Source organism: Chlorocebus sabaeus, chromosome 1 (assembly GCF_047675955.1).
Source record: "Chlorocebus sabaeus isolate Y175 chromosome 1, mChlSab1.0.hap1, whole genome shotgun sequence".
Classification (NCBI taxonomy): domain Eukaryota; kingdom Metazoa; phylum Chordata; class Mammalia; order Primates; family Cercopithecidae; genus Chlorocebus; species Chlorocebus sabaeus.
Window position 1 is genome coordinate 113,029,678 of NC_132904.1, and position 24,490 is coordinate 113,054,167.

The 24,490-nt window shown below is 47.4% G+C and overlaps 2 protein-coding genes across 2 annotated transcripts in view; both read right to left on the minus strand.

Annotated features, from left to right (window-relative positions):
- The window catches only part of APOA5 (apolipoprotein A5), a 30,331-nt gene extending 8,800 nt beyond the window's left edge, over positions 1–21,531 (minus strand). Inside the window, exons 1-3 of the mRNA XM_073020161.1 lie at positions 21,461–21,531; positions 20,542–20,649; positions 20,123–20,216 (exon numbers count right to left, since the gene is read on the minus strand). Coding sequence (XP_072876262.1) covers positions 20,123–20,216; positions 20,542–20,649; positions 21,461–21,531 — 273 coding nt within the window. The remainder of the gene's footprint in view (positions 1–20,122; positions 20,217–20,541; positions 20,650–21,460) is intronic.
- Positions 21,532–21,748: 217 nt separating this feature from the next.
- APOA4 (apolipoprotein A4) lies at positions 21,749–24,249 on the minus strand. The gene is made up of 4 exons (XM_038005160.1): positions 24,201–24,249; positions 23,718–23,844; positions 21,979–22,940; positions 21,749–21,801 (listed from the first exon to the last, which is right to left on the minus strand). The coding sequence occupies exons 1-4, from the start codon at positions 24,247–24,249 to the stop codon at positions 21,749–21,751; spliced, it is 1,191 nt and encodes a 396-aa protein (XP_037861088.1).
- Positions 24,250–24,490: the final 241 nt, after the last annotated feature.

The following is a 24,490-nucleotide window of genomic DNA, read 5'->3' on the forward strand; positions in this document are numbered from 1 at the left end:
CCTAAATGCTTTTATAGTTGTTTTTCTGTCTCTTTAAATTCAAGCTCTAATACATCTCATCTGGTTGTTATCCCTCTTTAGTTTTTAAATTTAGAACAGTTCTTCCCAACCCCACCATTTGTTTGTTTTCATGACAATGATTTTTTTTTGGAAGAGTGCAAGGAGGATATATTGTAAAATATCCCACATTCTGGATTTGAGTGATTATTTTCTCATGATTAGATTAAGGTTAAACATTTTTGGCAAAAATACTTACTCAGTGATATCTGGCCCTTATTACTGCATCCTAGCTGGAGGCATGAACCATTAGGTTGCACTCTATTTGGTGATGCTAAGTTTGGTCACTCAGTTAAAATGATAACAACCAGATTTCTCCATGGTTAGTACAGTTTGGTGTTTTAAGTTTTTTTGTATTGAGATGTAGTCTCGCTCTGTCACCCAGGCTGGAGTGCAGTGACATGATATCTGCTCACTGCAAGCTCCGCCTCCTGGGTTCAGGCCATTCTCCTGCCTCAGCCTCCTGAGTAGCTGGGACTACAGGCGCCCGCCACCTCGCCCGACTAATTTTTTTTGTATTTTTAGTAGAGACGGGGTTTCACTGTGTTAGCCAGGATGGTCTTGATCTCCTGACCTTGTGATCCGCCCGCCTCAGCCTCCCGAAGTGCTGGGATTACAGGCATGAGCCACTGCGCCCAGCCTGGTTTTTCAAGTTAATGGTAAGTAATTTGTGGAGCAATACTTTGAAGCCTTGTGAGCATCCCATTCTGCAACAATGTTTCACCCAGTGGTTTTATCATTCATTGATGATCTTTGCCTGAGTCAGATATTATCCTGAGAGTTGCCAGATAGTGATTTTTAAAAAATTCTTGGCCAGGTGCAGTAGCTCATGCCTGTAATCCCAGCTCTTTGGAAAGCTAAGGTGGGAGGATCACTTGAGCCCAGGAATTTGAGACCAGCCTGGGCAACATGGCAAAACCCTGTCTCTACAAACAAACAAACAAAAAACAAAAACAAAGAAAAGAAAACTAAAATAAATTACAAAAATTAGCCTAGCATGGTGGCACATGCTTATAGTCCCAGCCACTCAGGAGGCTGAGGTGGAAGGACCACCTGAACCTGGGAGGTGGAGGCTGCAGTGAGCCGTGATCACGCCACTGCACTCCAGCCTGGGCAACAGAGTTACCCAAAACAAAATGAAAGCTTAAAGAATTCCATCCTATTTATTATCTAATTTCTTCTGTGAGTAAGAGCTTTTAGGGAACTTGTGCTTAAATCCAAAGACTTTGAACAGATTCCTTCCATGTGAACTTGTTTGTGCTGCTCTTTCCTTGACTGTCATTTCGTATCACAGTGTTTGTGGACAGCTGCATTTTCAAGAGAGTTGCCCCTTTACTTTGTTTTGTGTTTTTGTTTTTTACTATCCAAGAATTGCTGACTCAATCTGGATGTGGAGTAAGGATGATTTGAAAATGTAGACTGGTAAAGGTTAGCGGGTACCTTACTCCTTCCTGCTCAGCAGCGGCAGCTTTGCCTTAAACACCTGGATTAAGCAAGTATATGGGTCTCAAATAGACACTTGATATACACCAAGTGAGATCTTCTAGAGTCTTTCTCTTGTGACCTGTTCTTTAAAACAACATTAGTGACTTCTCCTTCTGAACAGTAAGTCTTTTTTTTTTTTTTTTTTTTTTAAGGCAGAGTCTCACTTTGTCACCCAGGCTAGAGTGCAGTGGCACGATCTCGGCTCACTGCAACCTCCACCCACTGGGTTCAAGCGATTCTCCTGCCTCAGTCTCCTGAGTAGCTGGGCTTACAGGTGTATGCTGCCACGCCTGGCTAATTTTTGTATTTTTAGTAGAGGTGGGGTTTTTTTCCATGTTGGCCAGGCTGGTCTCGAACTCCTGACCTGAGGTGATCCACCCACCTCAGTCTCCCTAAGTACTGGGATTACAGGCATGAGCCACCACACCCAGGCCAAGTAAATCTTGTTACAAATTGTTCTCCTTCAGTCTTGTCTTCTAAGAACTCAGATGCAAACTGTGAGGTAGCAGTCTTTACTTGGTGTTCCTGAACTCCATCTCAGAACACACCAAAGACATCTATATGATTTTGGACCCACTTACATTGTTTCTACTGCTATCACCAGGCCTTAATGGAGGTATGGGGTTTTTTTAAATCTATATATATCTCAAATACATTTCAGAAAGAAAGGTGTTTATGCTGAATGCAGTGTTAAAACTATCCCAGCAAGAAAGTAGTCACCTGTGTAAGCATTTTTTTGTTTGTTTCTTTGTTTGTTTGTTTATTTGCTTTTGAGACAGGGTCTGGCTTTGTCACCCAGGCTGGAGTGTAGTGGCATGATCACAGTTCACTGCAGCCTCAACCTCCCAGGCTCAAGCAATCCTCCAGCACCTACCTCCCAAGAATCTGCAGTTTCTGGGACTACAGGAGTGGTCCCACAGCACCCAGCTGATTTTTTTTTTTTTTTTTTTTTGGTAGAGAAAGGATCTCACTATGTTGCCCAGCCTGGTCTTGAACTCCTGGGCTCAAGCAATCCTCCTGCCTCAGCCTCCCAAAGCACTGGGATTACAGGCATGAACCACCATGCCTGGCCTTTTATTTGTTTTGAAAGAAGTTCTATTTGTCAAAAAGAAAAAGAATTAAATAGAACATCTAAAAGTTAAAAAAAAGTATAGTCATTATAATATAAAACACTTTTAGCTACAGTTGGAGAGAGAATTAGTAAACTAGAAGGTAGATCTGAGAAAATCACACAGAAAGAATCAGAGAAATAAAAAGGAGGATATTGGCCATGCACGGTGGCTCATGCCTGTAATCCCAGCACTTTGGGAGGCCGAGGCGGGTGGATCACTTGAAGTCAGGAGTTTCAGACCAGCCTGGCCAACATGGTGAAACCCCATCTCTACTAAAAATACAAAAATTAGCCGGGCGTCATAGTGCATGCCTATAATCCCAGCTACTTGGGAGACTGAAGCAGGAGAATCACTTGAACCTGGGAGGCGGAGGTTGCAATGAGCCAAGATCATGCAATTGCACTCCAGCCTGGGCCACAGAGCAAAACTCTGTCTCAAAAAAATTGAATATAAAAAGGAGGGTATGAATAGATGGTAAGAGACATGGAGGACAGAATGGGAGGTCCAATATATGCCTGTAGGATTTCCGTGAAGGGAACACAGGGACTGTGGAAGAGACGATATTCAAAAGATGATGGCTGAGGAATTTCAAAAATTGAAGAAAGAGTGACCCGAATCCTCAGGTGCAGGAAGCATCCTGAGTCTTGGTAGGAAAAAGTAACACACAACCAAATGAGGACACATCACAGTGAATCTGCAGAACACTGAAGGCAATGGATATCTTAAAATCAACCAAAGAGAAAGACTAATGATCTACACACAAATCATGATTAAACTGGCAACTGATTTATCATCAATATGCCTTCCAAAGACTGAATGGAAATTAATGGCCAACCAAGACTTACATTCAGGTGAACTATTATTTGAGAGGAAGAAGTTAATTTCAGAGAAAGAGAGTTTACCACTCACAGATCCTCACTGAAAAGAACTACTAAAAATCTGAAAAGGAAACGGAGCCCAGAAAAAAGCAATGGGATAGAAGGAGACATGGGGAGCAATTAAATTAGCAAATGTTTAGGTAAATCCAAAAAACATTAGTGAAAATACACACACATGCTTATGCGATTAGTTTTCACTAAAAGTTGGTCAAATAGTGGCAATTTCATATAGTTCTACCTAACAAAAATGTATTTATACATAGTTTAGTTTGTGGGGTTTTTATTTTTTGTTTTGTTTTGTTTTTGTTTCAAGACAGGGTCTCACTGTCGCCCAGGATGGAGTGCGGTGGTACAATCACCACAGCCTCGACCATCCTGGGCTCAGGTGATCCTCCCACCTCAGCCTCCCAGTAGCTAGGACCACAGGCATACACCACAATGCCCAGCTAATTTTTGTATTTTTTTGTAGAGACGGGATCTCACTACGTTTCCCAGGCTGGTCTTGAACTCCTGGACTCAAGCGATCTGCCCACCTTGGCCTCCAAAGTGCTGGGATTACAGGCGTGAGCCACCCCACACTTGGCCAAGTTTATCTCATTTTCTACTCTATTCCCAGTGCCTCGACCAGTGCTTATCACCTGGTAGGGAGGGCTCAAAAACATCTATTGATGAAGGGACTACTTTGGGGGAGGTATTAAGAGTAATGAGGAACTAAAATATCAGACGGAAGCAACCTGGAAATGGGAAAGGAGAGATCAAAGTTAAAGCATTCAGCACCCTTTGCATTATTCAGGAGAAAGATAGGGATATTGATTATCTTTAGACTTTGTTAGATCAGACAAGAATATTAAAATTTTAAGGATAACCCATAAAACGAATAGAAAGAATGGATAACTTTTAAACTAGTATATGGGGAAAAGACACTAAAGAGCATCCCATTGACTTCTAGTAAAGGATGGTGGATTGATTGCATGCATTATCCTCTGCTGTTCTCTGAAATCTCAATAACATGGCATTGAAGTGCACTTTTTACAAAATGCATAAACCCACAGGGAAAACAGAAAAGGAGACAAAAATAACAACATTTTGGAAGCTGGAAAGCTTCCAGATGGTCAAACAGTGGTGACAGGCACACCTGAGATGAATTTTGAATCAGCAGTGGAGAAAGCCAAGAAGGCCCCTGATTTTCACTACTACACTCTCCAAATGCTCTGACATTAGCGTCAACATTCTTCTGGAAGGGTGGGTGGCAATGGGACTAGAAATATGGCAGTTGGTCGAGAGTCTGTTTGAGAAGCAGTTGCTCTCTTCAACTCTACTTGACTGGGTACTCCCAAGGCAGCAGAAAGCCAGATGCTTATTCTCTCTGAAAAGGGTAAAAGAGTGGGACTCTGGCTTGGAGAAAATTAGGTATTGTTGGGGCTGAGAGTTTTTGTGCTAAGAAAAATTAAGGAAAACTGTAGACATTAAATTTTGAGGCTGGGCGCAGTGGCTCACGCCTGTAATCCCAACACTTCGAGAAGTCAAGGCAGGAGGATTGCTTGAGCCCAGGAGTTTGAGACCAGCCTGGGCAATGTAGCAAGACCCTGTCTCTGCAAAAAATACAAAAATTAGCCAGGTATGGTGGCACCTGTGGTCCTAGCTATTCAGGAGGCTGAGGCAGAAGGATTGCTTGAGCCCAGGAGTTAGAGACTGCAGTGAGCCATGATCGTGCCACTGCTCTCTAGCCTGGGTGACAGAATGAGACCCCATCTCAAAAATAAATTTTTTTTAAAGACTCCTCAACTCACCATCTTTCCCGTTATTGAAAATGGAACAACGTTCTCCCTGAGAAATTTGGCTGGCCCAAGAAAATAGGCCTAAAGAAACTGACTTTTGGGGGTTCCCTGCATTCCAGATGGTCCCTCCTAAATTGACCCTTGAACTCAGGATTTCACATCAGCATCTTCTAATTTACGTAGCTTTCTTCTAATTTGCTGTGGGGTTTTTGGGTTTTGTTTTGTTTTTATTTTTTTAGTTTTTTGAGACAGGGTCTTGCCCTGTCACCCAGCTGGAGTACAGTGGTGTGATCATAGCTCACTGCAGCCTCAAACTCCTGGGCTCAAGTGATCCTCCCACCTCAGCTTCCTGAGTAGCTGGGGCTACAGGCATGCACCACCACACCTGGCTAACTTTTTAATTTTTTGTAGAGATGGGGGTCTTGATATGTTGCTCAGGCTGGTCTTGAAATCCTGGCCTCAAGTGATCCCCCTGCCTCAGCCTCCCAAAGTGCTGGGATATCAAGCATGTGCCACTGCACCCGGCCAAAAATACTTAAAGGTGAAGTGAGAAGTTCACATGATGTCATATCAGGAGGTACACTGTGGCTACTTGTTCCACTATTAGCAATCCTTAGTTTTTTCACTTTGTGAGGTGGTCACTAGCAGACCTCTTGGTTGGAAAGATAGGTTATTTCCCTTTGTAATGAGCAAGTAACAGAATTGGGATCCCTTGGCATCTTAAAATACCTTGCCAACCTGATGAACATGGTATACATTCAAAATCTTTGCTTGAATTAATTATTACTTCAACTGGAAGAGTTGCAGAATGAGGATGTTCTAATTCTCCTATTTCTTTTATATATTTCAACTGATGTTACTCTATGACGAAAAGCTCCCTAATCAGTGAAGATGAACTGCGCTTCTTTCTAAAGAGGCAATGTCAGCTGGGCGGGGGGCTCACACCTGTAATCCCAGCACTTTGGGAGGCTGAGGCGAGTGGATCACCTGAGGTCAGGAGTTCGAGACCAGCCTGGCCAACATGGTAAAACCCTGTCTCTACTTACAACACAAAAATTAGGCCGGGCACGGTGGCTCATGCCTGTAATCCCAACACTCTGGGAGGCTGAGGCGGGTGGATTGCCTGAGGTCGAGAGTTTGAGCCAGCCTGGCCAACATAGTGAACTACAAAACACAAAAATTACAAAATACTAAAAATACAAAAAATTAGCTGGGTGTGGTGGCGGGTACCTGTAATCCCAGCTACTTGGGAGGCTGAGGCAGGATAAGTGCTTGAACCTGGGAGGCAGAGGTTGCAGTAAGCCGAGATCCTGCCACTGCACTCCAGCCTGGGTGACAGAGCAAGACTCCATCTCACAAAAAACAAAAAACAAAAAAAAAAACCACAAAGATTAGCCAGGTGTGGTGGCACATGCCTGTAATCCCAGCTACATGGGAGGCTGAGGCAGAAGAATCGCTTGAACCCAAAAGGCAGAGGTTTCAGTGAGCTAAGATCGTGCCACTGCACTCTAGCCTGGGTGACAGAGTGAGACTGTCAAAAAAAAAAAAAAAAAAAAAAAGAGTTGAAAGGAGTTGTTTTTGCAGAGTGAAAAATAGAGATGGGGTTGAGATACTGCTGCTTTTTTAAACTAACTTGTAGATCTGTTTGACTCTTTTTTAAAAAACAATTTTTTGGAGAGATGGAGCCTTGCTGTGTTGCCCAGGCTGCTCTCAAACCCCTGGCCTCAAGTGATCCCTGTCTGGACCTCCCAAAGTGCTGGGGTTACAGACATGAGCCACTGCACCTGACTCTGTTTGACTCTCTATGTGCAGTTTGAACTTTTTAACTGAATTTTTAAAAAGGTATGAAATTAGTTTTTAGGCCGGGCACTGGTGGCTCACGCCTGTAATCCCAGCATTTTGGGAGGCCGAGGCGGGTGGATCATGAGGTCAGGAGATCGAGACCATCCTGGCTAACACGGGTGAAACTCCATCTCTACTAAAAATACAAAAAAGTAGCCGGGCATGGTAGTGGCCGCCTGTAGTCCCTGCTACTTGGGAGGCCAAGGCAGGAGAATGGCGTGAACCCGGGAGGCGGAGCTTGCAGTGAGCCGAGATTGCGCCACCGCACTCCAGGCTGGGCGGCAGAGTGAGACTCTGTCTCGAAAAAAAGAAAAATAAATTAGTCTTTAAAGGAACACAAAACCAACAGAGAAGCAAGCAGGAAGATACAAGAAGCAAAGAAATATCATAGTAAAATGAAAATACAAAATCATAAGGCATAAATAAAATAGTAATCACCATCAAATTAAATGGATTAAGTGAGCCCGCAAAGCATTGTCTCTGGGGCTAGTCCGCTGGGTCAAAGTCCTGCCACTTATTAGTTCTGTGACCTTTGGCAAGTTATTTAACTTCTCTGTGCTTCGATTAATTTGTCTGTCTTTCTTTCTTTCTTTCTTTCTTTCTTTCTTTCTTTCCTTTTTTCTTTCTTTCTTTCCTTCTTTCTTTCTTTCCTTCTCTCTCTCTCTCTTTTTTTTTGAGACAGAGTTTCACTCTGTCACTCAGGCTGGGTGCAGTGGTGCAATCGCCAGTCACAACTCACTGCGGCCTCCACCTCCCAGGCCCATGTGATCCTCTCACCTCGTCTCCTGAGTATCTGGGAACACAGACATGTGCCACCCTGCCAAACTAATTTTTTAATGTTTTGTAGAGATTGGGTCTCACTATATTGCCCAGGCTGGTCTCAGACTCCTGAGCTCAAGCGATCCTCCCACCTTGGCCTCCCAAAGTGCTGGGATTACAGGCATGAGCCATTGCACCCAGCCTCAAATTCTGTAAAAGGCAAATAATGATAATACTTACCTCATAGGACCTGTGGGAAATAATGCTTTATTACTCTAGGTTAAAAAGCACACAAACATGCTTGACACAGTAGGTGCTACATCAGTTTACTATTGTTGTTGTTTTCAGATTGGATTTTATAAAAACTCTACTTATTTGCAATTTATAAGAGGCATACCCAAAATATAATGTCAGAGAAAGGTTAAAAAGTGGAGCCAGGGAAGGAATTTCAAAAGATATACCAGACAAATAGTAATCAAAAGAAAGCAGGTATGCAATGTGACATCAGAACAAATAAGCAAAGCTTATTTGCTTTGCTAGAGATAGATAGGATTGGGATAGATAGGGATAGAGGGGATTGATAGGGATAAAGCAGATCATTATTTAACGATAAAAGAAAAAATTTGGCCAGGCACGGTGGCTCGCACCTGTAATCCCAGCACTTTGGGAGGCCGAGGGGGGCGGATCACAAGGTCAGGAGTTTGAGACCAGCCTGACCAACATGGTGAAACCCTGTCTCTACTAAAAATACACAAATTATCAGAGTGTGGTGGTGCATGCCTGTAGTCCCAGCTACTCAGGAGACTGAGGCAGGAAGATCGCTTGAACTGGAGAGGCAGAGGTTGCAGTGAGCTGAGATCGCACCACTGCACTCCAGCCTGGGTGACAGAGCAAGTCTCTGTCAAAAAAAGAAGAAGAAGGAGGAGGAGGAGAAGGAGAAGGAGAAGGAGAAGAAGGAAAAGAAGAAGAAGAAGAAATTCACTGGGAAGATAAAACAATTCTGAACCTGACAACATAGTCTCAAAATATATAAAGCAGAAAGCCATTGAGTCCAAAGAGAACTTGACAAATTTGGTGGGAGATTTTAATGCCATTTCCTTAAAATTGTTAGAATCGCAGAAAACAAAAATAATCCAAGAACAACAGTCAGCAAACTTGATATGCAAAGAACAGCATCCCCACCTGAGAGTCAGCAGCCTCCATGCAGGAGGACTGAGGGGAAGCCAGGGAGCAGGGCAGCCTGAGCCAAGGCCAAGCCCAGTTGAGGACAGGAAGTGGAAGGAGGCGCTTAGGAAGGCTGAAGATGCAGAGGAGTGTGTTCCAGAGGCAGTGGGAAAACTGGGAGGGAATAGTTCTCGGGATGTTGGATAGAGAGAATAAGCAAAGAACAGTGCAGAAGGATGAGTGGGGTAGGAGGCAGTGACCTTGCTAGAGAGCCTTATGTTTCGGGCTATGACCAGGGCTGACAGAGGTGTGAGGCATGGCAGGTTCAGAAGAGAGAGCAATGATGCATCGCACACCTCTAAAGCTGATGAAAGCAGCAATTGGCACTGAGGCCAACCTGGCTGGGACTCAGAGAGGTGGGACACATATTGTGTGTCAGGCACCCTGCCACATCTTGGAGATAATAAGACACAAACCCTCATCTAGTGGGTTGGGGAAATGATGCAGGGTTCAGTGTGGCTAGCGTGTGGGGGTGGGAAGCAGCCTGGGCACCCCTACAAGGTTCTCTGCCTTCCACAATCCGGCCCAACTGGGTTTGAAAAGATTTAATGACAATGAGCTCTCTATGGACCTACCTTGTGCCCTTTCTTATCTGTAACGCTCAAGTCAGTACTCTAAGGTTGGAATTGTTATCCTCATTTTATTTACAGAGAAACTGGAGTTTAGAGAGATTCTTGCCCAAGGTCTTGCCCTGGGCCAATTCCAGGTCTATCTGACTCCAAAGTCCATGCTCAGTACACTATCTTCTGCTTGGGAGCAAAGAGAGGACTTTGCTCCTAAGACCAGACCCATACCACAAAGAGCCTCAACACTTACTACTGGGAGAAAACACCACCCTAGGTAAAAAGCCAGGTGCGCTTCCCCTCACCCCAGGGGGTTTAGGATTTGGGAGAAAGAGGCCTGATGGAATACAGGGGGACCAGGTCCATGTGTTAACTGATCTGGGTACAAGAACAGTAGCTCAGGGCCAGCCAGGGAAAGAACAGCCAAGCCCAGGCACAGCTGCCAAGTCATCACCTCTCCTTCCTGTCCCACCGTGCCTTGTCCCACCACGAGCATACCCCCCTCAGTTTCCCTCTTCTACTGTCTTCTGCCTAGGCAGAACCAGCTCTGAGTGATAGCCAGGACAGCACGTCCTTGGGTCCTCAGGCTTGCCACTACGACCTGTTTATCCTGTGCAGAGCATGATCCATCAGGTCTGAGAAATGCCCCACTGCTAGATGTTTGTGTCAAAAATGCCTGCTGGTGGTGCAACAGCTGGGGTGGGACCAGTGACGTGGACTCGAGTGCCACAAAATGTACCGAACACATTCTTGAGTCAACATAGTGATGGTGTGCCAACCCCAGATAAAGATTTTCATTATTTATTTGTTTGGGTTTTGTTTATATGTACTCCTCTTCATCACCAAAGATTTGAGGCTACTGAAAATGAAAATTGAAATGGTGATAAAAGAGAGGGGGTTGCAGAAAGGACCACAGGATGGGGAAATAATCGCAGAAAATCATGACCTGATGAAGAGCACAATAGAAGCACTAGGAGATGACAAGGTTGCTAGAGTTGATCTTCACCATTGGTTTCGGGTTTCCTGAAAACCCGTGAAGAGAGGGATTCAGTCAACTACATTTCTTTCTTCTTTCTTTCTTTCTTTCTTTCTTTCTTTCTTTCTTTCTTTCTTTCTTTCTTTCTTTCTTCTTTCTTTCTTTCTCTTTCTTTTATTTTTATTTTTTATTTTTTCTTGAAATGGAGTCTCGTTCCATCGCCAAGGCTGGAGTGCAGTGGTGCAATCTTAGCTCACTGCAACCTTCACCTCCTGAGGTTCAAGCCACTCTCCTGATTCAGCTTCCTGAGTAGCTGGGACTACAGGCGTGAACCACCATGCCTGGCTAATTTTTGTATTTTTAGTAGAGACTGTCACGCGCAAGACGGGGTTTTGCCATGTTTGCCAGGCTCTCGAACGACTGACCTCAAGTGACCCACCCACCGCAGCCTCCCAAAGCCCTGGAATTATAGGCATGAGCCACCGTGTCCAGCTTGTTTTTAGTTTTTTATTATAAACAACACTGCGATGAACATCCACATAGCTAAAGCATGCATTCCATGATTATTTTCTTAAGATAATTTTTTTCTTATTATTTATGTATTTATTTACTTATTTTTGAGATGGAGTCTCACTCTGTCACCCAGGCAAGAATGCAGTGGCACAATCTTGGCTCACTGCAACCTCCACCTCCCAGGTTCAAGCAATTTTCTTACCTCAGCCCCTTAAGTAGCTGGGATACAGGCACAAGCCACCAAGCCCGGCAAATTTTTGTATTTTTAGTAGAGACAGAGTTTCACCGTGTTGGCCAGGCTGGTCACCAACTCCTGACCTCGGGCCATTGCCTGCCTGGGTCTCCCAAAGTGCCGGGATTACAGGCATGAGCCACCTCGCCCGGCCTTAAGAGACACTTTTAGAGGGAAGAACATTTTCTGGCCAAGTACATTCCTGTTCACAAACCTTTTGCCATAACACTGAAGACTTCCCGGGGAGGTTGGAACCAACGATGACTTAGACTCCAAAGGAATGAATGTACCATAAAGCTTTCAGCAATCTTCTGTCGATACTGCTTGTATAGACTTCCAGACAAACATTGAAGATTGAATGCATGCATCTATTTCACTTTTTTTTCCTGAAATCCTCCTGACATTATAATGAAGAAATGTTTGGGAAAAGATGTAGCCAGGCACTATGACTCACGCCTGTAATCCTAGCACTTTGGGAGGCCAAGGTGGGCAGATCGCTTGAGTCCAGGAGTTGAGACTAGCCTGGGCAAGTCTCTGGTGAAAAAATACAAAAAGTCAGCCAGATATGGCAGACCTGTAGTTCCAGCTGCTCAGAGGGCTGAGGTGTGAGGATCACTTGAGCCTGGGAGGTAGAGGCTGCAATGAGCCCTGATTATGCCACTGAACTCCAGCCTGGGTGACAGAGTGAGACCCTGTCTCAAAAAAAAAAAAAAAAAAAAGATGAAAATGTAGATCCATAGAGACGGCATTGGGGGGAGGAAGAAAAGACCACAGCACAATTTAGGATGTTAGAAAGCAAATGGATCAGTTGTAACTGATTTAGCAGGCCTTGGGAATGCTGGACATGAGCTAGCAGTGAGAAAAGATGAGTTCCAGCCTGACTTACCCTGCTGGATTCTCAAAAGGCGGAGAGATGATGATAGGGTCACTGCTAGCCCATGCCGCCCCTGTGTGTGCAGTAGAAAACAGCCTCCCCTTTCTCAAGACACTCTACAGCTGTCTGCCAGAAATTTGACATGGTAAATATACAGATCTGTCATGTCTACCCTGTGAGAGAGGTGGCCTCAGAATGAGGCAGTGCACAGCTCACACAGCCATATATGACTGTCCTGAACCAGTTTCTACTGAAAGTAGAGGTGATGGAGGAGGCTGTCATAAAACATGCAAGATTAGTTGAAACCATTTAAGGAGCAGTTAGAGATTTAGCTTCCTTGTCTCATCTTAGTGGAAGATTGGAAGTTTATTCTCTTGAACGTCAGGCAGAGTTGAGGGCAGGGGACCTGTACTAGCAACAGGATTAAATCAAAGTATGCCCTCTGACATGTTGAATCCCCCTCCTGCTTCTTCCACTTGGCCCCAGGGACACTGCTATCCAGGCCTTTACCCTCCAGGCAGAAGAATGAAAGACATTTTTTAGGGGAATATGACCAGCTCAAGAGGTAAGACCCCAAAATTTTCACATTGGGGGTTCCCCAGCTAAACATCTCAGTGGATCACCCTACAGTGACAGTCATAGTCAATAAGTACTACCCATGTATTGGAGCTTCAAATCGCCTTTAAAATCTCCCACTCTTTTTTTTTTTTTTTTTTTAGACGGAGTCTCTCTGTCACCCAGGCTGGAGTTCAGTGGCGCCATCTTGGCTCACTGCAAGCTCCGCCTCCCGGGTTCACGCCATTCTCCTGCGTCAGCCTCCCGAGTAGCTGGGACTATAGGTGCCCGCCACCACGCCCAGCTAATTTTTTGAATATTTAGTAGAGAAGGGGTTTCACCGTGTTAGCCAGGATGGTCTCGATCTCCTGACCTCATGATCCGCCCACCTCAGCCTCCCAAAGTGCTGGGATTACAGGTGTGAGCCACCACGCCCAGCCCAAATCTCCCACTCTTAAATTTAAGCAACCAAAGATTACCAGTCATTTGAGGAGAGTTTCTAACATGAAAGATAGAGACCCAAAACAAACAAATATTAAAAAAGGAAGTTAGAGAAAACGGAGAATATACAGAAAGAAGAACATTGAAAAATGCCATTAATAACATCAGAGAATGAAAAGATTAAATTGATCAAGCAAGAACAGGATAGTACAAAAAGACTTTCACAAAATAACAGTAATAAAAACTCTCAGAAATTAAAAAAAGATAGATAGCAGAAATAAAAACTACATAGAGAGTAAAGAAATAGTTCGGAAAGGGAGAGCATGTAGAGATTGAAAAACAAAGATAAGAAAATGAGAGGATCCAGGCCGGGCCCAGTGGCTCACGCCTGTAATCCCAGCACTTTGGGAGGCCGAGGCGGGTGGATCACCTGAAGTCAGAAGTTTCAGACTAGCCTGGTCCACATGGTGAAACCCCATCTCTACTAAATATTAAAAAATTAGCCAGACATGGTGGCAGTCGCTTGTAATCCCAGCTACTCAGGAGGCTGGGGCAGGAGAATTGCTTGAACCCGGGAGACGGAGGTTGCAGTGAGCTGAGATCACGCCATTGCGCTCCAGCCTGGGCAACAAGAGCAAAAACTTCATCTCAAAAAAAAAAAAGAAAAGAAAAGAAAATGAGAGGCTCCATCCAGGAAGGTCCTTTGATTGGAAGAGATAAAGTGGTACAATCACCTTGAAAAACAATTCAGCATTATCTGGAAAAGATATATACACACACCATACAACTCAGCAAGACGAAAAGATCTGCTAAATTCATTCAGTCAACAAATATTTATTGAACACCTACTTAGTTCTAGTCATCATGCTAGGCACTGACTATTCAAGAATAAACATAGACAAGATTTCTGCCCTCTCAGAAACCAACCAAGATTCTTCAACCCAAGGCAGCTGTGAAGTATAACACATCTCTGGCTCAATTTTCTCCATACAGTTTGGGATTCCATGAATGAGTCTGTGGGAAGATTTCCTGTACATAGAATGCATGTATAAAGGAATAATTATTCTATGGTTTGAAAGAGAAGTAGAAGTAAGATTAAAGTGTAGAAGCTATGTTAAGAAAATTCCAGTTTAATGATTTTTGAAAAGAGCAGTAAAAATAAGACTAAAATGTGGAAGCTGTATTGAGAAAGATCCAATTTAATTCTAATAATCTTTAACAGAGTTGTCCAAAGATGGAATGAATTGTTTTGAGAGATGATACAGTTAGCTGTCAGTGGAAGTGTTCAATACAATTGAGTGACGACCATGTGCAGGCGCTGTGCTAGGCTCTCTGTATTTTCAGTAAGCTATTGTTGTACAACAGAGCACCCTAAAACAGTGTCTTAGAAAAACAGTAAACATTTATGATCTCTCACAACGTCTGTGGGTCAGCAGCTTGGCTGTGTGTTTCTGGTTCAGGGTCTGTCATGAGGTTGTATCTGAAGGCTTGGCTGAGGCTGGAGGATCTGTTTCCAAGGTGGGTCACTTTACCTGGCTGGCAAGTTGGTGCTAGCTGTTGGGAAAGGGCTTCAGTTCCTCCCTGTGTTGACCTCTCCACAGGGCTGCTTGTGTGTCCTCACAACATAGCAGCTATCTTCCCTCAGAATGAGTGATCCAAGAGAAATCAAGGTAGGTGTCGCAATGTCCTTTGTGACCTAGACTTGGAAGTGAAATACCATGACAATAGCCTATTCATCACACATCAGCCACCATCGTGAGGGCTAGCTACCACACCCTGCAAATACAATGATGAACAAACAAATGGCCTGACTGAGCTCGAGAGCTGTTAGCCAAGAGTTATGATCATTTGTTAAATGATATCAAAGGAATTAGGGCTGAGAGACAAGGTTGTTCCCTCCAATCCTAATGTCCTGTGATCTTATGATTCCAGGTCCTAGGTCTTTTGTCCCCATATCACCAATCCATTATCTCAGAACCAGCAGCTCACCAAACCCTCACTCGTCAGACGTGGGCCATTCGGGGGTTTCTATTGTGTCCCTGCATTGTCAACTGCTTGTCATCACACAGCAAGATGGCCATGACTCCACCCTGCACTCTTTCAGATGGGAGACAAGGGAGTGCCCAGATAACTGTAAGCTTGTTGTTTCTGTCCCCAGGACATGCCATGGCCTCCTCCTGGGAGCACAGGGTGTGCTATGATAACAGCAGGAGGACACGGCGTCCCCATGCAGGAGGTGCTTTTGATCCTGCCAGGACAATCCCTCAAGAACAGCAAGGCCTTGTATGTACAGGAAGAGAGTGGCCCTCAGATTGCTTCCCTTTGCCCTAATCAGGGCCACGTAGTATACCAGAGACCTCAGGGGTAGTGACCCTGGATGTTCTCAGAGGACTTGTGACCTTTGAACTTGGGGATGGGCATAGGAGTGTGGCTGGCATCTCAGTCTGGCCCACACCAGTGCTGGTCAGCATGCCTTTGGGGCACTAATCCAGACCCACAGAGGAGTCCTCTACTTCCAAGTCACCTGAGGAGCCAGTGATGAGCAGGGAGATTATGGCCTGACACTGTGCTGACTCTGGGGGACTGTTGGGTAAGCTGATGCGGGCCGGGCTGGAGTTTAAACACACCTCCCTCCCTGGTGCCCACAGGGACCTCCCAGCCCATGCTGTCCTATGGATGTCAGTGATTCAGTCTTTCCTGGTGGCATAGACTGTAGCCTGGAGAAGCTCTGGGGAATATTTCTTTTCTTACTTATTTCTGGTTTTAAAAATACTACTCTCAGGATGACTATTGTTAAAAACAAAATAAAACAAAACCAAAAAATAACAGAAAATAACAGGCGTTGGAGAGACTGTGAAGAAATTGGAACCCTGGGTGTCACCAGTGGGAATGTGAAACGGTGTCGCTACTATAAAAAACAGTTTGGTGGTTCCTCCAAAATTTAAATATAGAATTACCGTGTGACCCAGCAATTCCACTTCTGGATATATGCTCAGAAGAATTGAGAGCAAGGACTGGAACAGATATGTGTACACCCACATTCATAGCAGCAGTTTTCACAATTGTTTAATGGATAGAGTTTTCTGTTTGGGTTGATGAAAAGATTTTCAGAAATAGTGGGGGTGGTGGTTGCACAGCATTGTAAAGGTAATTAATGCCACTGAATTGAACACCTATAAATAGTTTAGATGGTAAATTTTATGTTATAAAAGTAATACTAAAATGGTGGGGTTTTTTTGTTTTTTTTTTTTGAGACAGAGTATGTTTCTGTTGCCCAGGCTTGAGTGCTGTGGCATGATCTCAACTCACCCCAGCCTCAACCTCCTGGGCTCAAGCAATCCTCCCACCTCAGCCTCTCGAGTAGCTTGGGCCACAGGTTTGCACCACCACACTTGGCTAATTTTTGTATTTTTTGTAGAGACAGGGTTTTGCCATGTTGCCCAGGCTGGTCTCGAACTCCGAGGCTCAAGCAATCTACCTGTCTCAGCCTCCCAAAGTGCTGGGATTACAGGTGTGAACCACCACACGCAGCCTAAAATGAACCTTTTTTTCTTTTTCTTTTCTTTTTTCTTTTTCTTTTTCTTTTTTTTTTTTTTTTTTTTTTTTTTGAGACAGAGTCTTACTCTGTCACCCAGGCTGGAATGCAGTGGCATGATCTCAGCTCACTGAAATCTCCGCCTCCCGAGTTCAAGCAATTCTCCTGCCTCAGCCTCCCGAGCAGCTGAGATTACAGGCACGCACCACCAAGCCCAGCCAACTTTTGTATTTTTAATAGAGGAGAGGGTTTCACCATGTTGGCCAGGCTGGTCTTAAACTCCTGACCTCAAGTGATCCACCCACCTCGGCCTCCCAAAGTGCTGGTTAAAAAAAATCCCATTCCACCACTTGCTAGGTAATGTACCTCACCATTCTGAAGTGCCTCTTCCTCATCTATTGTGTCTTTGATGCCATGGTTGATCATGAGAATTACATGAGTCAATATGGTAATAGGAGGCGGTTTTTAAAAGCATCTCACGCTACCAGCATTGCAGTCAGCTTCATTGCCATCCTTCTGTTGAAAAGCTCCACAACCGTTGCCACTGGGCATTTCTTATTGGCCATGATTTGCAGGGGGCTTTCCCCTCCTCATATATTCCCTGTTTTCCCTTCTGTGACCTCCCTTCCTTTCCTACTCTTCGTTACCACCTCAAATGCCAGTGCAGGGAAGGCACGGAACAATTGACTCCATCTCTCTGTCTCGTGGTCTCTTTCCGGCCAGTTCCTCTGGGTGTCCTCGTCAACAGCTGGCGTGCGCCGTCAGTGACATTTCCTCTCTCAGAGGTATTCTGGGTCTAACTGTTGAACTAACAGGATTTTCACTTCCTTACACGTTCACATACAAATTTGCACATGTGTTCCTTGACCGGGTTGTAAAGTACATAATAGTTAAACCTTGTCTTTTTTTATTTTTTTTTTCATAAAATATCTTGGACATCTTCCCATAGATAAACAGATTCCCCAAACCAAACCAGAGTGTTTTGCTTGAACTCAGGCCCTCATGGGAGATCTGAGACCAGCTGTTAGAGAGTCTCTGAGGCAGGTAGGTAGAGCCTGTTGCCCAGGTCCCCAGTCGGCTCAGCCACTGGAGAGGAGAGGGGACTGACTGGCCACAGGGGACTAGGTCCACTTGCTGACTCAGAACAGGAGGAAGGCTGCTTTCCTAGGAAGATGGGACCAACCCTAATGAGGACTAATAAGGGTACCTCAGACAAACCAATTGACCAACGGGAACAGGGCAGAGATGAGGGTGTGTCTTCCAAGGCCCAAAGCAAGAGAAACATCCCCAAGAGGGAAGGGGTGTGTGGATCAAAGTGGTTTTTTAATTTTGTTTGTTTGTTTGTTTTTGAGACAGAGTCTTGCTCTTTCACCCGGGCTAGAGTGCAATGGTGCAATCTCGGCTGACTGCAACCTCCACCTCCTGGGTTCAAGCGATTTTCCTGCCTCAGCCTCCTGAGTAACTGGGATTACAGGCGTGATCCATCATGCCTGGCCTCAATCAAGGTTCTTAATTGCTAGCCACAGGAATCTCCTCTGGAAGATATAATCAGAAGATGAATTTATTGACATATTTCCAGGAATTTCGAGGAAATGTCTAAGAAAGCTGGAGTACTTGGTTTGGAAAATAAACAAGAATAAGGGGAGCTGAGGGAGAAACATGGCCACGCTCATGCCACAGAACTAGAGTGATGGGGATGGCTGTGCTGTCACCACTGAGCCAGGATGGAGACAGCCCAGTTTGCCCAGCAGCCACTGCCACGCCTGGTCCCTGGCCTGAGGCTCTAGCCTGGCCGCAAGCTGCCTGTTGCTGCCACACTGTTCCTGCCCACCCCAGAAAAGATTCTCCACTGCCCCTGTTTCTTTGCACCAGTCTGGGGCAATTACATCTGATTTGCTGAGCGTAGGTCCTGTGTCCCATGCTGGAGGTAAGGGAGGCTGGAAGGCAGGCAACTGGAGTTGTTCGTTACTGTAATGGAGGTAGCCTCTGACTCCCACCAAAACTCATCAGCGAGACACTTCCCAAACAAAACAGGAGGGCTTCAGAGGCTGGGAAGGTGTCTTAGATCTTTTGGGTTACTATAACGAGACACCAAAAACTGGGTGGATTATAAACAACAGACATTTATTCCTCATAGTCCTGGAGACTGGGAAGTCTAAGAGCAAGGCACCGACATACCCTGTGTCTGGTGAGGGCCCACTTCCTGGTTCATAAATGGCACCTTCTAGCTGTGTCCTCGCCTGTGGAAGGGGCAAGGGATCTCTGCTGGCCTCTTCTATAAGGATGCTAATCTCGTTCCTGAGGTCTCTCCCCCCATGACCTGATCACCTCCCAAACGTCTTCTCTCCTAATGCCGTCACCTTACAGGTTAGGAGTGCAACATAGGAATTTAGGGGGACACAAACATTCAGTTCATTGCAGCAGCCAGAAGAAAAGTTACTACCAAGAGACATCTGCCAGGTCAGTGACCCAGGGGACTGATGAGACATCTTGGTACAGGAAAGAGAAGGCATTCCTCATCCAGGAGGACGAGGACTGTGGCAGGACCCTCAGAGACCTGCAGGATGGCCCTGAGGGTGGTGGGAGAGGTGCACAGGTCTCATCCAGGGTTCATATATATATATATATATATATATATATATATATACACACACACACACACACACACACACACACACACTTTTTTTTTTTTTTTTTTTTTTTGAGACAGAGTTTTGCTCTTTTTGCCCAGGCTGGAGTGGTGCAATGGTGCGATCTCGGCTCACTGCCACCTCTGCCTCCCAAGTTCAAGCAATTCTCCTGCCTCAGCCCCCCAAGTAGCTGGGATTACAGGAGCCCGCCATCACACCTGGCTAATTGTTTTGTATTTTTAGTAGAGACCGGAATTCACCATGTTGACCAGGATGGCCTCAATCTCTTGACCTCGTGATCTGCCTGCCTCGGCCTTCCAAAGTGCTGGGGTTACAGGCGTGAGCCACCGCACCCGGCCCAGGGTTCATATTAAGAACCAAGTTCTGGGAGACACTGAGGCCCCCAGGGGTTCTGGAGTCAGCCCTAAACCAGGTAGCCCTCAGGTGAGGTCTGAGAGCATCTCAGAAGCTTCCAGACCCTCTTGAAACACAGCTCACCCTGCATCTCACTTCCTTTTGGTGCCTCATTGCTCTGTTTGGCCTCATTGGCCCTTTCCTAAAGCCATCCAGTAAACCTCCAGGCGTCTGGTGGGTTTGTCAAGGTGTTTCCCCATAGGTTCCTGTGCTTCTAGTGGGGGTAGGTATCAAAGTGGCAGCAGCAGCCTTACCGGCCTGGTATGCAGGAGCCAGAGCAGCTGGGGCAGGGGAGACCCAGGGGTCTGCCCTTGGCCAGCTCTGGCGGCCTCATCAATAGAGTGTGGCCTGGAGGTGAGCGGGAGGAGGAAGTCGCATTTACCGCAGCACCAGCTGTTGCACATTTACTCCGCTGAGGTTAAGTGCTTGACTCCGTTGCTCCATCAAACCTTCAGCACAACTCCTCTGTGAACCGGGGATTGTCTTTACCCACGTCTTCCAAAGAAGCTCAGTTATCTGCCCTACATCACCCAGCAGTCAGTCAAAAAGCCAGGATTCAAACCCAGGCTTGTCTGATTCCCAAGCATCCATCCCTCCCACCAGGCCAGCACCAGGGGCCAGAGGGGTATAGGCCTGGCCCAGACCATGCAGGGGGCCACCACCCTGAGGGCACCTTGAGAGGGAAGGAGGAGGCCCCAGGACACCCTCCCAGGGCCTGTCCCCCTCCTCCTTAGCATGTTCCAGGCCTCTTCCAGGAAAGCCCTGAAGGGCCTGCATCCCCCTGTGGAGAGGAAAGAGAGGTGGCTAGACTCGCAGGGCTGGGGTCCAGAGGTAACAGCCAGGATGTGGAGTCCTTTGAGACAAAGGCTTGAACTGGCTCTTCCCTTGGGGAGGTTTTTGAGTCTCTAAGGGTGGGGTGAGAGACCGCACCAAGGCTGCAGCTGCCCACAGCTGCCCACAGCTGGCTGTGCTGATGAGACTGCTCAGGCCCCCTGACTCTCTGCCCCTAACCCCAGTGGCTACAAACTCGGTCCCAAACTGGCAGGCCACCTGGCAGGAGGCCCCTGGACAGAGCAGAGCAGGGCCCTGCAGGCTCCAGCACCTGCTCCTCCTCTCCTCCCCGGACTCATCTCGGTCCCCAAGCCTCATTCCTCAATTCTGGATGGAGACCACGAGTTTAGCAGTCAAGACATTTCTGAAATAAACCTTATTGCTTTTATAATGGAACTGGGGTGGGGTGGGTTCAATGAAACCACATAAATAAGGTAAAGGCACTGAAGATCTCATGCAAGGAGGAACCATCTCTCTCGGTGTACTGTGAGCTCTCCAAGGCCAGGAACCCTGTCCTGCTTGCCTCCAGGTGTCCCCCTCAGTGTGAAGCAGAGTTGGACACACGGCTCCACAAAAGCTGTTTGCTGGTTGTCCGGTGCCTAGAACAATGACTGGCGCATCAGAGGCATTCAATACATATTTGTTGGCTAAATGAATATAAGTGGGTTGCATATTTTGTCTTGGGATAATTTGTGACATCTTTTTCTGCCTCCCCTTAGAAGAATCCCTATACACTCGCCTCCAGCACACCCTGCCCTTACCTCTCCTGCCGTCTCATCTCCCCAATCCTGGGTGTCTCCTGCCAGGCCGCTGCTAAGCTCTGCCCAGTCATGGTTACCTCCCCACCTCCCCAGCTGCAAGGAGGAGTCATCTGGCAACCAGTTGAGGCTAGATTCTCAGCAGCTTTATTGAATATCGAGAGGTGGTGTCACCTCCCACTGGACATGTGTCCTCAAGTTCATACCAGAACTGCTTTGGGACAGACAGACAGCCAGGTGGCAGGGCAGGGCAGGTGTCTGCGAGGGTGGGGTCAGTGCACCAGGGGCAGCTCAGCTCTCCAAAGGGGCCAGCATCTGCACCTGCTCCTGCTGCTGTTCCTGCTCCTGCTGCTGCTCCTGCTGCTGCTCCTGCTGCTGTTCCTGCTCCTGCTGCTGTTCCTGCTTCTGCTCCTGCTGCTGCTGCTGCTCCTCCTGCTGCTCCTGCTGCTGCTGCTCCTCCTGCTGCTGCTCCTGCTGCTGCTGCTCCTCCTGCTGCTCCTGCTGCTGCTCCTGCTCCTGCTGCTGCTCCTGCTGCTGCTCCGGCTCCGGGAGGGAGAGGGTCTTGTCCTGGCTCTCTTTCTCCTTGAAGGTGCTGAAGAAGGAGTTGACCTTGTCCCTCAGGTCCTTCTCCAGGAAGCTCAAGTGGCCTTCCACGACCCCCGCATGGGGGCCCAGCTTCTGCCTGAGCTGTTCCATCTGCTGCACCAGAGCTTTGTTGAAGTTCTCCCCGTAGGGCTCCACCTGGAGCCGGAACTCCTCCACATGCCGGTCCAAGTGCCCGCCCAGCTCTGCCAGCGACTTCTGCAGCCCCTCAGTGTTGCCCCTCAGGTTGCCACGCATGTCCTCGGCCAAGGGCGCCAGCCTCTGCCGCAGCTCCTCCGCACTGGCCGAGATCCTGGCCTTGAGCTCCTCGGCGTTCTTCTTCATCTGGAAGGCCAGGCCCTCGAGCTGGTGGTTGAGCTTCTCCTGTGCGTCCTGAGCATAGGGAGCCAGGCTGCGGCGCAGCTCCTCCACGGTCTGGTCGATCTTGACTTTGAACTCATCGGCGTAGGGCGTGAGGCGCTCCTTGAGCTCCTCCACGTTCTGGTCGATCTTGGCCTTGAGCTGGTCTGCGTGGGGCCTCAGCGAGGTCTGCAGGCTGTCGGCGTTCTCCCGCAGCACTCTCTCCATGCGCTGTGCGTAGGGGGTCAGCTGGCGCCGCAGCTGCTCAGTCTGCGTGTTGACCTGGGTGCGCAGCTGGTCCGTGTAGGGCTCCAGGCGCTGCTGCAGCCCTCGCACGTTTTCCCCGATCTTCTGGCTCACCTCATTGGCATGGGGCAGCAGCCGGGCCCTCACCTCCTCCAGCTCCTTCCGAATCTCCTCCTTCAGTTTCTCCGAGTCCTTGGCCAGGCGTTCATGCAGCTCGGTGGCGAAGGGCACCAGCTTCTTCTGCAGGTCACCTGCGTAAGTGTTCACTTCTCCAAGTTTGTCCTGGAAGAGGGCACTGTGGGGAAGGGCACAAGGAGGCCACGTTATGCTTGGCACTCACGTGGCAAGACTTTGTCTGCTTGTATACCACTCACCTTATGCACACTTGCTAGGACAGGTGAGTGCTCAGGGATACCAAGTTCACCCTCCCTATGGCGGTTCAGATTGGAGAGGATGGCTGTCACAGACTAAGTTATGACACTGAATTTCTATCTCGGTATCTCCCACAGACTTTGTCTCAGAATCTACCCATCATGTCACCTCCAGCAGTTTGCTTTCCCCTCCTTGTCTGCAGAGGGTGGGACTTTGGGGTCCTTCCCTGAGGGGGTGTGCTGCAACATAGGATCACATTATGTAACAGAATGTTGTCTTCCTGACCTCTGCCCGGGTCTTCCAGCAGCACAAGATGCTGCTTTCCTTGCCTGTGCCCAGGGGCCTCCCAAATATTCCCAGCTCCCTCCCCTTGATTCCAGTGGGGCCTGTCTTTCTGAAACGTATTAGAAATCAGCTCACATGACATTTTCCTCCCTCCCTTTCTTCCGTGAGCCCGAATGATAGGATGTGGCCATTTGTCAAACTCTAGAACATCAAAGCAAAAGGACATCGCAGGGATTATTCGATCCAACCTTCCAGTTTACATATGTGGATCCTAGGTTCAGAGGCCCAGCCAGTTAGTGGCAGGGCAGTGGGTATCCTAAGCTCAGGGCTCCTATCTCTAAGCTCAATCCTTGCCAATACATTGCATGGTCTTTAAGAACTCCTTGTCACCACCGCACACTGTACTCCCTCTTACTTGAGTTGCTGGGTGAGTTCAGATTTCTGGAGATGTTCCACGGCCTCCTTGGCATTGCTGCTCAGCTGGCTGAAGTAGTCCCACATCACCGTGGCCACCTGGTCAGCACTGACCTCAGCCTGGGCTCCTGGGTGGTAACAGAGAGGAATTCATGAGACCCTGTCTCCTTTGTGGCCCCTCTGCTCCAGCTCTGAGCTGCAGACTGGATGATGGCGGGGGTGCCCAATCTGCAGTTTTCCCTGTCTGGGCTTAGCTTTTTGGAAGCCACAGGGATATGTGAAACTGGTATAGCACCAATGCCAGTGGGCCCACCACTGGGACTGGGCCAGTTCTCCCGTGAGCCACTTGGCAGCCAAGCAGACCTCATGTCCAGCTGGGGGCTGATGGGCACTCAGAAGTGTCCTTTTGCTTTGGCCCAACTTCCATCCTTCACCACTCAGAGCAGCCGCCTAAGAGCCCCATCAGAAGATAGCTTCTACTCACCGGTGACAGCCACCAGGGCCAGGGTCAGGACCACAGCCTTCAGGAACATCCTGAGCTCCTTGCTGGGCTGGAGGAGTTTCCTGCCACCCTGGATCCTCCCTACAATCAGGGGAGCTGACGAAGAGGTCCTCAGGAGAGCTCACCTGCGCTGCTGTGGGAACTGACTGAAGCTCAGAGCCAGCCAGACATTTAAACTCTCTCCCTACCGCTGCCCCCCCGGCTGCCCTCCCCACCTCCTTCCCCAGTGTGACTCCACGCTGGAAGGTGACACATTCCCAAGAGGCCTCTTG

What these genes read in the sequence shown, in the direction of transcription:
- APOA4 (XM_038005160.1), bottom strand. Translation starts at nt 24,249, where the DNA reads ATGTTCCTGAAGGCTGTGGTCCTGACCCTGGCCCTGGTGGCTGTCACC. An exon ending in GGCCCTGGTGGCTGTCACCG is followed by an intron (nt 23,845 to 24,200) that starts GTGAGTAGAAGC and finishes GTTACCACCCAG; the next exon opens with GAGCCCAGGCTGAGGTCAGT. An exon ending in GGAGCAGCAGCAGGAGCAGC is followed by an intron (nt 21,802 to 21,978) that starts AGCAGGAGCAGG and finishes AGCAGCAGCAGG; the next exon opens with AGCAGGAACAGCAGCAGGAG.